General features: G+C 38.7%; 1 protein-coding gene across 3 annotated transcripts in view; it reads left to right on the top strand.

Moving 5' to 3' along the window:
- FOCAD (focadhesin) overlaps nt 1-13,968 on the top strand; it is a 232,601-nt gene that overhangs the window by 157,776 nt on the left and 60,857 nt on the right. For all 3 annotated transcript variants that reach the window (XM_040963884.1, XM_040963886.1, XM_040963883.1), the window contains 3 exons: nt 1,419-1,540; nt 7,426-7,518; nt 13,116-13,204. In XM_040963884.1, coding sequence (XP_040819818.1) covers nt 1,419-1,540; nt 7,426-7,518; nt 13,116-13,204 — 304 coding nt within the window. The remainder of the gene's footprint in view (nt 1-1,418; nt 1,541-7,425; nt 7,519-13,115; nt 13,205-13,968) is intronic.

Here is a 13,968-nt window from a genome sequence, read left to right as displayed (position 1 = left end):
ACTGAGATTTACTAAGACTATATTCAAGCTTAACCCAGCCCAGTTTCTGATTTGGATGAGAAAAATCAGTCCTTGGCTCAATCTACTGAACAAGAACATTTTTCTCTGATGAACAACAGGTGCTTCATTTAGAATGTCTGTCCTTTTTTCATATACTGCCCCACATATAATGAAAAAGTCAATAATAACAGGGAAATTTCATGGAGTTAAAGAAATATTTTTGTTAGGAGTACGTCACATTTCTAAATGGTTTACTTAAAATAATAGTTTCAAAGTATATTGTAAAAACTTGAAATAGAAGAAGAAATAATAAGCGCATTGTTGGAAGGTTTAAAATATCTTTTCAATACATAGCAAAGTAACCAGACAAAAAAATCGAGTAAGTTTATAAGATATGAACAGCATCATGAATAAACAACTTCACTTTCATATAGAATATTGTACTTTTGATATCTTTAAAGTCTATATGGAAAATTTGCTAAATATATATAATCTATTTACTAAAATTATATATTTTAGTACATATAATTTTAGTAAATGCATATTTTAGGTAAAATATATATGATAACAAAGTAGCCAAAATGAATGCTAGAAATCATGCTACCTTTGATGTAGGCTGGTGTGACTGGAAGGAAGTAAGAGGAAGTTCTGGGGAGTTGCTAGTACATTTTTTTCTTGACTTGGAGGTTAGTGTTTCTATAAGAGATGTTCTGAAGTGTAATATCACTATATTTTATGTGATCTCTGTACTTTTAAGTTATTGTCTCAAAATTAGCCAGATAGTTTCCCAGGCTGCCATAACTCATCTTCCAGGTGATATGGCTAAGTAACCTTTGTTTTACCACGTTATGTTTGGATGTGTATGATGTCATTTTCAAGACATACAAAATTAGTAAGCTTGAAAATTAGGCTGCTGTAGATTTCCTGAATTCAGAGTTCCATCTGAGGTTGCATTGGCAGGACAAGATCCAATGGTTTGGGGCCCTTATATGACCCAAGGGCTGGTTGTTTCCGACTCTTGCTCCAGGATTTGACTTCTGGCTTTGATTTTTGTTGTCCTGACAGAGCCTTCTGGGGACAAAAGTTCAAAATTTAGTTAAATACAATGGGAAGGGTCAGAAAAGGAGTTAATGTAAATTCATATGGTTGCAGGAATGAGGGAAAAGTTGTCCACACCTGGATATAAGCTTAAGGGGCACATGTTATTATTGAGAGTTCATAAATATTACTATTTGTAAAACATTTCTTCTGAATAAATCTGTTTTTTAAAATCTCTGAAATCAATAATTCATGATAACTAAAGCTAGGAGTTGTAAACAATTGTTAGGTCTGTCAAGCGATTATGGATTACTGAGAATATAATTGATAAATTTTTGTCATAAGAAATGTTTGTATAAATTTATTTTTGTTTTTAAAAGGTGCTATGTTATTTTGCTATGATATTTCAATGTATCAAAGTAAAGAGGGAAAACCATTGAATCGACTAATGGCCAGCAGAGGGAGAAGTTTCAAGCAGACGTCTCTTGCTCTTGTACATGAGGTAGGTGCCATCTTAGATCCCTATGGCCTTTTCTTTGTATGTGACTAATGGTATCCTTCCTTTGTTTTGTGTTCATGAAAGTGTATTCTTTGGAAATATCTTTAAAATAAAAATCAGCATACTTAAAGATAATAAAAATACTTGATCCCAGGATTAGAGACACCACAAGTCCTATTTAGCTAGGTTGTTGTTGGTGTTGATTTTGCAGCAACCTGTTGGCCATTAGGTCTGAGGGCCACACGGACCTATTTTGACCCATAGATGCCTAGTTGGTATTATTTTCCTGTGGGACCAGTGCAGTGAACTGTGCTCAGTGAGTTCTTGTGAGCTCAGAGCATGTGTAGCTCACTGTTGTCTCTGCAGTCTTAAATTCTTTGCCACATCATATGAAATGACTCTTGATGTGCCACTACTAGTGTTTTTGATCTGTTGGCCATCAGATCTGAGGGCTACCCAGACCTATTTCAGTTGGGACCTATAGGATGCCATGTTATTGCAATTTGCTGAGCCAGAAAGGAGTTTACTCCCAGCCCAGTGCATGCACAGTTCTGTCCCATAGCTGCCCCTGCCTTTTAAAATAAAATGGTGCCAATATGGCCGTAGGGGGCTGACTGGGTTTTGAAATCCACCTTGTTCCCACTCTGCTCATCTGGGATATGCTGCCCTGTCTCTGGTTCCCTGCCTGAGTTCCCGGTAGATGTCCCTTCCCATCTTGCTGCTTGTGGAGTTCTGGCTCCTGGTGGAGTTCAGATTTCTGTTTGCTGGATGCTGTTGGGGAATCAGTCACTACAAGACCACATCATTTTGTCCACTGCTTTCCTGTGTCTGTCAGTCTCTAGGTACCCCTCTGCTGTTGTTCTGTCCTCTCCTATTTCCTGGAATGTGCTCTCTCTGGCTCATACTGGCTAATATTTCTCTGTCTGTTTAAACATGTCCTTACCCTATTCCGCCATCTTGATTTTCTTCCAGTTCTTTATTTTTGTCATGTTAATTAATTTTGTCTTGTTTGTGTCTCCTTAAATATTTTCCCTAGAGGCCCAAAATTGCATGTGATACAACCAGTCACTTCAGTTGTAAGAAATTTGCCTTCTTTCAGATCTTTCTTTATTTAAAAAACACATTTCTTCTGAAGTACAGAGAATAGTGTTAACATTTTTGAAGTATAACACAATTAGATGAACATTGTGAATAAAAATGTGGAGAAGTGGTACTGTGCTTACTATACATTTCCTCTAGAAAATACTGTGAAATGTATGGTTTGCTTTATTTTATATACTCTGTAATTATCATGTGCATATGAGTTGTTATGGTAACTGGGTTTCCCTTCTATTAAACAGCAGAGTAAATGATTGGGAAGTGATTGAATTGTCAGCTTTCGAGTTAATGTTGTCTGGATAGGAAATGGGATATGTGTGTGTGTGGTGGAAAAAAAAAATGTAGAAGGAGGAAGGGAAAGCAAATGAGGAAAAGAGGGAAGGAATATTAGCTGTCTGAACAACACCTACAAATGTGATTAGCACCATTTTACCTTAAAAATGTGTCTTCTGCAACCCACCCCCTCAGTATTTATCAGTGGACAGAGAGGAATTATTGTGTTACAACAAGATTATTATTGACTGAAAATTGAAGGCTGATACTGCTTAAATATGTAAGCAGTGGAACTTTGAGTGCCTTTTGGAGTCTCTGATGTTAAGTGGAAACCGTTTTTCTTCTCCAAATGTGGGAAGCATGTGTGTGTCAGAAAGCCGAATATTGTGATTCAGTATTTGTATGTGAAAGTAGCAAATGAAGTTAAGTGCTTCCAGTCTCCTCATAATAATGTGTATTGCTGGTGAGCATGAAAATGCCTTAGCTTATGAGGTTGGTGTTTTGAAATCGATACCAAATTCCTAGTTACCCTGTCAATGGTCGCATTCTGCGTTGCCTGCTGTGTTCTAATTTAACAAAACCCTTATCACATGTTTGTCACATGATCTATAGTACTTAATAAAGAGTTGTTAAAGTGGATATATTCTTTTGGATGAAATAACCATATTTCTTAAAATCTCTCATGAGAACAGGACATCATACGAAATTTCTGGGCAATGTATTCTGAAAAGTAAATTAATTAATTAGATGGCCATGTAATCCTTAAAAAAAATTAATTGGCGAGGAAACATGTTACGTTTTTTTCTTCTTTTTCTCTCTCAACATTTCCCTACATTTTTTATTTTGTTTTCAAGAGTCCTAGCCAACCCCTCAGTGTGGGCTCAAATAATCAAGAAGGCTAGACTCACAGTCTCCATCCTCATTTCATCGATATAGTTTTGCTTCTTCATCTTTTGGCTTCTATATTAACACTTTACTCAGCACTGTGGTTGATATGAGTTAATTTTTGCATAGTGACCATTCCACAGTGTTGAGAGTATTCTGTCAAAGCCATCATTATCTCTTGACTGAATGTTCAGTAGTCTGTTTTCAACATAGCCTTCAGTGTGGTCCTTTTACACTCTGAATTAGATCATGTCATTCTTTTTCTCCAAACCTTATAATAGCTCCCCTTTTTGTAAGAATACAAACAGGGCTTGAAAAGTGACGTAGAAGACCCTCGACTCCCCAGTCCCCCTGTTAATTCACCAACCCTTTCTCTCTCTGCTCCCTCTCTTTCTTACTCTTTCTACTCTTGTTACACTGGCCTTCTTTTGTTCGTTACGCAGATCAGTCCTGTGCATGTCTTACACTTTTTTCTTCTGATGCTACTATTATTATTTTTCATGATACTATTTTGTAGGGTATTGATTTCCCTCCTTGTTCTCTTCTTCCTTCATCTGTTCCTTTTTTCTCCTCCATATTGTCTTTCACCATTTCCTCCCATGTAATAGTAGTATAGCCCTGTAATAACAGTTCAAAGTTTGAGAATATGTTATTTAAGTATATCATGGCATTGTAGATATAGACAAAGATAGACAATCCAATATCACGTTGTCAGGGTGTATTTAACTTATTCATTGAGAGCCCGTCTTTCATTTGGGAGTAGAGATGCCTACTGCAGTTTATCTTCACTTCCTAGTATGCTAGGATCCACTATACAGTTCATCTGAGAATATATGTGTGTATTTGTTCACCTATATATCTATTTGCTTTGCACTTTTCAAGAAGACTGTCATATACCAGAGAGAACATATGGTATTTGTCCTTTTGGGACTGGTTTATTTCACTGAGAATAATGGTCTCCAGCTGGAGCCATTCTGTTACAAATGGTATAATTTCATTCCTTTTAATGGCTCTGTAGTAGATGTACCATGCTTTTTACCTTACTCTGTGTACATCCCCACCTTCTTTAGATTTCTGCTCACACTTGACCTTCTTGGTCAGATTCCCCGCCCCCCTCCCCCACCACACACACACTACCCATTTTAACCAAGTAACCAGTCTACCAGACAGCTTTCTTTGCAAGAGTATGTAGGAAAAAGTAAGTTTCACATATTAATTAAAACTTAATGACATGCTGCTGGTGAACTCTACTAAACAGCTGTTACAAATTTGATTTGAAATTATTTCACTGACTTTCATGCAAGCATTGCTGAAAACTATAGCAGTTTAGACAAAGTTTTATACTATCTAAATGCTAATTGAATTTATTTTTCAACCTAACATCAACCCAAAATATAGATTAAAATTAATGTTTACATTAGTGAAATATCGATTAAAATTAGTTTTTTTGTTAATAGTCACAGAAGCCCTTTTTGTCTGTGATATATCTGCAATTATGGGCATAATTCTATGAGTCTCTTCATTTCAAAAATAAACTTATTTTATTTTCCATGATGTTTACATAATTGAGAAGGCTATGTGTCTTGTGGACCACTGATTAGGGTGGGAAGGATCAAGATATGGGGGAAAGTAAATGAAACAACTGCTTGCATTCGTTTTTCTTCCTGTATCTTGTGGAGGAAGGGAGAAAAAGTGAGAGGGCTGCTCTCAGCAGCCTAATTGCATTAGTTAATCTGGGGATGAGGGAATAACCACTCAGTGTCATCCTAGGATCTCCATTGTAGAGCATGTTCCAAGGATACTGTTGAAGTAATTTTAATACTTTTGAGATGCGTTACTGCAAGGATGAGGAAATCCTTCCAAGCTCCATTGGCTGACATAGTCCACCTTATAATCTCCACTTGCTTAGATACTTGCTGTCAAAGCTTGGACAGGAGAGTTGTTCAGCATGTTCTCTCTAGCCTACGTTCTGCTACTAGATGTCCTCTGCAGGCCCCACTAAACTGCCATATCCTCCATGTGCATTTGGGCATGCCATCTTCTGCCCAGGCTTCAGCAAGCAAGGAGGCCCAGTTCGGATAGACATTCCAATGTCAGACCACCAATCCTGTAATTTCCCCCATCATCAGAGTTTTACATGCAGTAGTCCAGTGAGGGTGGAGTGGGGGCCAGAAAAAACATCCACATAAGGTGATCCCAGATCTGATTCCTGTGTGTACCAACCAGTGCCGGGTCTGGTTCAGTCCATCACCTGAAACAGACTACACACACTGGATAGTTTCCTAAATAACGAGAAGTGGGAATTACTGGACTCCCTATTTCAAGGGCTTTTTGCTGACCTACTAATGAGACTCCCCTCAACTGACTTGGTGGAGTGTATACTAAACCACAGAAAGAAAAGACCTATCTTTAAAGTTTTTTTGTTGTTGTTTTTTAACAGTTCACTTTGTGGTGTCTGTTTCATAGTGCTTAACTCTGAAAGATTTTTAAAAACAGTGTCACAGGAGGTGATTAGTTACTAGTCAGAATCAACCATTTTGTTTTCTTCTTCCCTACAGGTTCCTCTATTTTCCCCCATATGATCGATTTGTGTCTGTTCCCTCCCAGCTTGAAAGGTCTCTGCAGACACAGGTTGACAGATAATCCTTACATTCTCTCTGGTACCCTGCACACAATAGACCCCTACTCAGATTGAGATTAAAGAAGATGCCAGAGGCCATCGAAACCCACGAAATTCAGGGAAGCTGTTATTGTCCTTATCACAAGAGACCATAGAATGTCCTTGAGTGCTAATTACCCTGATTCTGCTGCATGTACACATGTATTTTTACTTCTGTAGTATGTAGGACATGGACTAAAGGTTTAGCTGTTTGAGTTTCAATGAGATGAGTTATGGAAAGCATGAAATGTGATGCATTACAATTGTTTTCCTTGAGACATCTTTCTTCAGCAGATGCAGATCTTAGGAAGATTTGCTGCAAAATAGCCTTCCAGTAATAGGTAGAAACAGACATTAGTGTGAAAAGCAAATGTTTTTTCTGGGCCTCTGTTCAGAAGTAGGGTTTCCATGTTGGCATCTATCATTTCTTCTTTTATTTACCCACACTGAATAAAGGGTATTTATTTGGTGGTGTGCACGATTATTCTGTGCTGTGCTCATTTGCAAGCTCATCTACACAACATGATATTTCTGTTGGCAATCTATGTTTATTGCTTCAGAAATGGTCACATTGAAAATGCAGGATATGAGTTATATTTACTTCTGGTTAAAATTACTAGGAAGATTTGCTAGACAATACTAGTAAATTGACATTGGCTACAGGCATTAGAGAATCTCTCCTGAATTTTCATAGACATTTTTGTATTGCACATACACTTTAACTGACTAATGTAGGATTTTATTTGCTTTAACTTAGAAAATTCTAGGTTTTCTTTATTTTAGGTTTGTAAGACTCTAAACTCTTCTTGTTTGGAAATATCCAAAAGCTATTATTTGTGATTCTGATCCTAAACTGATTTGATTTGTTTTACAGTCTACTTTAAATGGAGAGAAGGAATGGATTACGTAGCTCTAATTTTATTCTGTTTTAAGTCTGTTAAGTCTAACATGTTTGGGGACATTTTCCCCACAGGTTCACATCCAGCTTTCGGAGTGGCATCGGGCAGTTTTCCTTCCACAGGCCTGGCTTGCATATATGAATCGAGCATATCATGCTGTTTTGCAGGTAGGAAAACCATAGGATGGTTTGTGTTGGAGGAATGGTTTTATTTGTTTCAGAATTTATTTTATATATATATATATATATATATTTAATATAAAGTTACTTGTGAAACTAATACCATCCAAAAATGCAATGGTTGCTTTTTCTCAAAAAATTGATAAGGGCTGGTGTTGTGGCACAGCAAGTTAAGCCAATGTTTACAATACAAGTGTCCTGTTTTGGAGCACTGATTTGAGTCTCAGATGTTCCACTTCCAATCTAGCTCCATGCTAATGCAACTGGGAAAGCAGTAAAAGATTCTCCAAATACTTGGGCACTTAGCATGCCTGTGGGAAACATGGGTGAAGTACCAGATTTCTGGAGGGGAAGCCTGGCCTAGACCTACCTATTGTGGCCATTTGAAGAGTGAAGATGAAAAATCTTTTTAAAGTTTTTTAAAAGACCTACATAGGTAACTACACTTAAATTTGAAGTGTTGATGAACCCCAAATCTGTGCTTTCCACTCAGAACTCCCTCCTGATTCTCTGTACCCTTGGCCATGCTGGTTTCTCATGGTCCTCACTTGCCAGTCCCTCAGCACCTGGACTTGAGTACATGCCATGCCTTGCTCATTGTCTTCTTACGCCTGCCTTCTACTTGTATCTCCAGTCTTATCTTCTAACACTTCTCCCAGGAATTTATATTACAGCCTTGCTAAATCCTTAGATTTCGCAAATTTCATGTGCTACTCCTTGCCTTTGGCTTTTATGCACACTATTCTTGTCTGTTTCTGCCCCTCCCTGGACAAAGCTCCTGGCTGTGGATTCGGCCTGGCCCAACCCCCAGTCATTATAGTTATCTGAGGGGTGAACCAATGAGTAGAAGATTGCTCTCTCTCTCTCCCTCCTCCTATGTCTCCCTCTCCCTGCAACTTTGACTTCTAAATAAGTAAGTAAGATTTTTTAAAAAGAACTTCTAATTCATTAGAACTGAGAAGGGGCCCAGAAATCGCTTTTCAACAAGGCTCCAAGCCATACTTTTTAAGAAATACCATTACATATACTTATTTATTTTTTTGAAATGAGCTATTTTTTTTTACATGTAAAAAAAAAAAAAACTCTTATTATTTGAGAGGTAGAGAGACCTTACCTGTAGTGGCTGGGACTGAGCCTGGCTGAAGCTGAGAATCACAGTCAGTTCAGATCTTCCCTATGTGTGGCAGGAACTCAACTTCTTAAAACATCACCCCTGCTTCCCAGGGTCTGCATTAGCAGGAAGCCTGAACCAGGAGCCAGAGATAGAGCCAGCAGTCAGTCCCAGACACTCCTATGTATGATGCAGGTGTCCCAACAGGCATCTTGACTGCTGTGACTGCAGTAGTGCTGTTTTAGGTGACTTTATAAGCTGCACTGAAATCTGCATTTTAAAGGCAGGCCTTTGGAAACTTTGCTTTCTTTTTCTCATTGTTTCTTTACTCACTTTTGAAAAATCATCAACATCTGGACACCCAGTATGCTTATAATAGATGCATCAATGAGTGAATGAATGACTCATGTCTCCACATGTTTCTTTATCATCCTTAGCCAACTTCAGTTTTTATTCAGGAACAGTGATATTATGTTTTTTCTCATGTCAGTTCTTTCCTAAATATTTTTTCAGAGATTTTCTTCATGAAACATTTGAGGAGCATTTTTTTTTTTTTACTGGCCAGGTGTTCATTATATAAATGTAAAAGGGAACAGAGCATCCCTGCCTACCAGGCACAATTGTGTGGGGTAACAAGTCTACCAGCATTCTCACTGTAAGAACTTTGATTCTTTAATGAAGGATGGACAACATGCTTCTGGATAAGGAAAGCTCCTGCAGATAAACTGAGAATTTTGTTTAGTTCTTAGTATGAGAAAGGCTCAATTGAATACGATTATGGTGTAATTCTTGCAAATGACTTACAATTGAATTAAAAAGAAGCTCTATGATTGTTTTTCATAATAAGAGCAAGCATTTAATGGCTGTAACTAGTATGTGTTCAATATTCACCATATATTATTTCAGTTGATCTTTACAGACATCTTTTGTTGTAGGTGTTATTAACTCTATGAATAATGGGATTATCAATTGGGAATTAATGTTAGAAAACAAATGACTCAAAATCTAACACGCAGCAAAGAGAACTGGAATTTAACCCATTATTTGTGTGGTTCCAGAGCCCCAGTTCTTCTCACTGCATAATGTGCTTTGCCTAACACCATCATTATTATTAGGATTTTTTTTTTTAACTTTTTAAAGGACAGAAGTAGCTGTGAATAGCCTGCTATTTTAGGGAATGTAGATTGATTATTCTGTCTTTCAACTATTGTAACAATCATGTGTACCTTTGGATCTTTGGATTTCTAGTAAAAATTTGTATTTCTGCTAAGGTTTATTGAGAATTGGTGTCGAAATGAAACTAAGCATGGATTATTAATAAGGTGATGTTAGGCTATCAGTTATTACTTGAAAGTACAGTATTTTAACTATTAAGAGAGTCTTGAAATGAGTCTAAACACTTAAACAGAATTTATGACATCTTAGAAGTATTGAAGCAACAGCCAGATTCTTTGTCTGTGTCAAGAATTTTTGTGCTGGAAGATGTTTCTTTTGCATGGAAGTTGTAGTTACTTCCATCTGGTACAAAACACATTTTCTAGCATTAATCATAAGGAGGAGCCATGTTTTATTCAGTTAAGCTTACTAGGAGCTATACTGAACGGTATGCTCTACAATACTTCCTAGAGGCTGATTCGGATATGACTATGTGTGAGTTCTGAACACGGGAGTCTGCTTCGAGTTGTATCTATTTTTTTCCACAGGAATTTGGGTATTCTGAATTGTAAAGTTAAAGCAGTTGATGCGAGGAGGTAGTTGTAGTTCTCACTATTGAGATGAAATTTGCAGAAAGCAGCTGATTGTCAGTACAGAGACCCTTTTGGTAAAAAGCCCTTTATAGTCCTCTTTACCCTACCCTCCTGAAACAAGGAGGTGATTAGGTTATATGCTTTTCAAGAAAAGGGCTCTTCAATGTTATGAATATTACCTCAAGCAGGTTGTTGGCAAAACTCATGTCCTGAGTTGTTCAACTAACTGCAAAATAATTTGAAGTTAAAACCAGGGTCAGATAAGTTATTCTGATATCTTTCAAAATTTTTGTAGTTTTGTTTCTACAGTGAGTAGGTGAAAAAAATCAGCAGATTCTTGGTTGTGTGGGCTGGTGATAAAATTAAAAAGGATAGTTAGATTAATAATTGGAATCTGTAGGTGCCAGTAATGTGGTAAAGTGGGTAAGGCCATCAGCTGTGAAGCCAGCATCTCACACGGACCTGGTTCAAGTCCTGCCTGTTTTATTTCTGCTCCCACTCCCTGCTAGTGGTCTGGGAAAATAGCACAAGGTACAAGGTAGTCTAAGCAGCTGAGCCCTGAACCCGTTGGGACACTTGGGAGAAAGTCTTAGCATCTGACTGCAGGCTGGCCCAGCCTGGCTGATGCAGCCATCTAGAGAGTGAATGAATGCATGGAAGATCTCTCTCTTTCTCTCTCTCTCTCTCTCTCTCTCTCTGTCTCTGTCTCTCTCTCTCTCCCCTCTCCTCTCTGTATCTGTAACTGATAGACAGGTCAAAGGCCCTGGACCAGATGACCTGGGCCCCGCCACATCCTCCAAACCTGAGGCTCATGAACCTAGCACCTACTGTGCAGGTGGAGGAAAGTTCCTGGGCCAGACAACCTTAAACTCACCAGATCCCGCCCCTACCCCTGGGGCTCACAGATCTGCCACCTACTGTGCAGGTGGGCCCAAACACCTGGGTCAGGCAACTTGGGTCTGCTACATCCACACCGCTGGGACTCAAGGATCCAGCACCTGCTTTGGAAGCAGACTGAGACCTGGAGCAGGCCCCTCCACACTTCCCACCCCCCAGGGCTCACGGACACCCCCCCCCACACTGCCCCCAGACTGGCATGGCTCATCTCACCTCAGCATCCACCAATGGGTGCTTCAGCCTGGTTTGGTCCAGCCTGTCCCCACTTCCGGCTGCTGCTGGTTGGTGCAGAAGTCTAGCTCAGCCCAGTCAGCACCCCATCCTGGCCACAGTGTGAACTGACTGGTGTTGCCGCCTGGCCCTGCCTCTCATGCACCCCATTGTGGTTCTTGCATCTGCCAGTGACTGCTCTGGCCCACCCTCCAACCAAGGTTTGGGGTACTCCTTGCCTTGGTTCTTGTGTTTCCCTGCAGGGATTACAACCTGACAAAGGAGTTTCCCAAGCTCCTCTATCAGGTCTCCTCCCAGTGGCAGATCTTACAACCGCTAGTGAATTCTTGGCCCAGGTTAACTTTTTCCACCTTTATCCTGGCAGGAATGGCGTCCCTGCCCAATTGACACATGCCCTTCTCAATTCTTTCTGTTGTGTTGTATTCTAGTCATATTTTGATTTATTTTTATCTCTAATTTCCTATTCTAAGAGACAAAAGGGAGCATGAAAGGGCTAATATTTTATCTTAGAAAATGGGGAGATGGGAATGGATGTGAATGTTATAAATAATTTAAGCAAGATGATAGCAGAGCATTCATTCCACCTGGAAATACCTGAAGGGTGAACCTTGGGTTAGTCGCTGGGTGGTAGAACTGCACTATATGTGAAAGCTTTGTGGGTAAAAGGTCTTTCCCTCAGTGAACACACAAGTTTGTATACATGTAGAAGAGAGAAATATAAAGACATGTAATTCTACACTGTGGATGTTGTGTTTTGGGGGACTTTTTATTCCATGAGATTATGCAGATTGCAAGTGGAGATTTATGTATATTCATAAAAGATAATTTTATAAGAATATAAGGAGGATGAAGTTTCTGATTATTGGCAACAAATGCAGTAATGATAGTTATTATTTGTTTTCAAGTACTAGGCTAAATGGATACATTTCTGAGTCATGTAATATTCTTTAATTAAAAAAAAAAAAAGATTTGTTTGGAAGGCAGAGTGACAGTAGGAGAAATGGATCTTCTGTCCATTGGTTCACTCCCTAAATTGCTGCAGTATTGGGGCTGGGCCAGACCCAAAGCCAGGAGCCTGGAATGGCATCTGAGTGTCCTACTGCAGAGCAATGACCCAAGTACTTGGGCCATCTTCTAGCTACATTAGTAGGAACTAGTTTGCAAGTAGAATAGGCGACTCAAATGTGGGTCGCCATATGGGATGGTAGCCACTTTTACAGGCAATGGCCATAACCTGCTTTGCCATAACACCTGTCTTTAATATGATATGCTAGTACCATAAAAAATATGGTAGTTACATTTTATAAATGTGGACATTAAAGCTTTGAAATATGGAGTACTTTTGATAGCCCAAAAACAAGCTCCGTCAACTGAATTTGCCAAACATACAGCTGCTCTAGCATGTAATTCTTTGAACCCACTGCAGAAATAACTTTAGCAGTGTTGTGAACTTTTCTCCTCAAACATCTATCAGATATCAAGTCTTATCATGAGACACTTACAGCCAATTGGGAAAGGATACATGTGTGTTTCCTAACAAAAGTATAAGATTATTAGCCACTGGGTTTTCATGTTGATTTATTCTGTGTTCTTTGCAGGGTAGGATTGCAGAGCTGGAGCTGCAGTTGAAACATGGAAAAGAAGGAGCTGAGGAGGTGCAGTACAAAACAAGCACAGCCTGGCTCTGGTACATGCATATTTGTTCTGCTCATTATTTGTCATGGGAAATGTACTAGGAGGAGAAATATAACCACTTTACAGCATTCCATATTGGTTGTGTTAACTTCTGTATGAACCTGAATGATAAACTATGGACGATGTGAAAGCTGTATTTTCTACTTACTCCCTACGTGGACTAGCAGGGTTTTACTTATAATTTATGTATACAGTCATAGCTTAGTGTCTTAGGGTAGGAGGGAAATTTGTCTCGGGTCCTCCAGATGCCAAATGATGCATATGTGAAAGCTTCTTAACTAAAATGGTATAGCATTTGCATATGGCCTGTACACATCCTCGTGTACATAGCAAGTTGTCTCTAGATTTCATGTAATATATACATGAAAATATACAGTGTAAATATATAAACAATAAATAATTGTTACAGTGAATTGTTTAGGAAATAATGACAAGGGGAAAGTTTGTTCATGTTTAGTGTAGATGTAGAAGCTACAGATGTCAGGAGTTGACTGTATGTATTTTTCCAAATGCAATATGAAAACGATTTGTTTTTCCTGTCTCTTCCCAGCTGTAGCCTCTGTAACTGATTATTTGTGTTCTTGAGTGAAAAATTCTGTTTCTTTTTTCACTCAGTTCACTGCCATTCTACCTCACATTTAGCCAAGGATTACCCTATATCTCTTCATTATCAGGATCAATGTTACCGTGTGAGGGCTTAAATTTCTTTGGTAGCCTCTTTCTAGGGAATTCCCACTATATAATCTAGAGACATGT

The sequence above is a fragment of the Ochotona curzoniae genome, unplaced genomic scaffold (assembly GCF_017591425.1).
Source record: "Ochotona curzoniae isolate NIBS_2020 unplaced genomic scaffold, NIBS_Ocur_1.0 scaffold_3208, whole genome shotgun sequence".
NCBI lineage: Eukaryota > Metazoa > Chordata > Mammalia > Lagomorpha > Ochotonidae > Ochotona > Ochotona curzoniae.
Note: the sequence above shows the minus strand (reverse complement) of the source record. Positions and strands in the feature narration are given on the sequence as shown.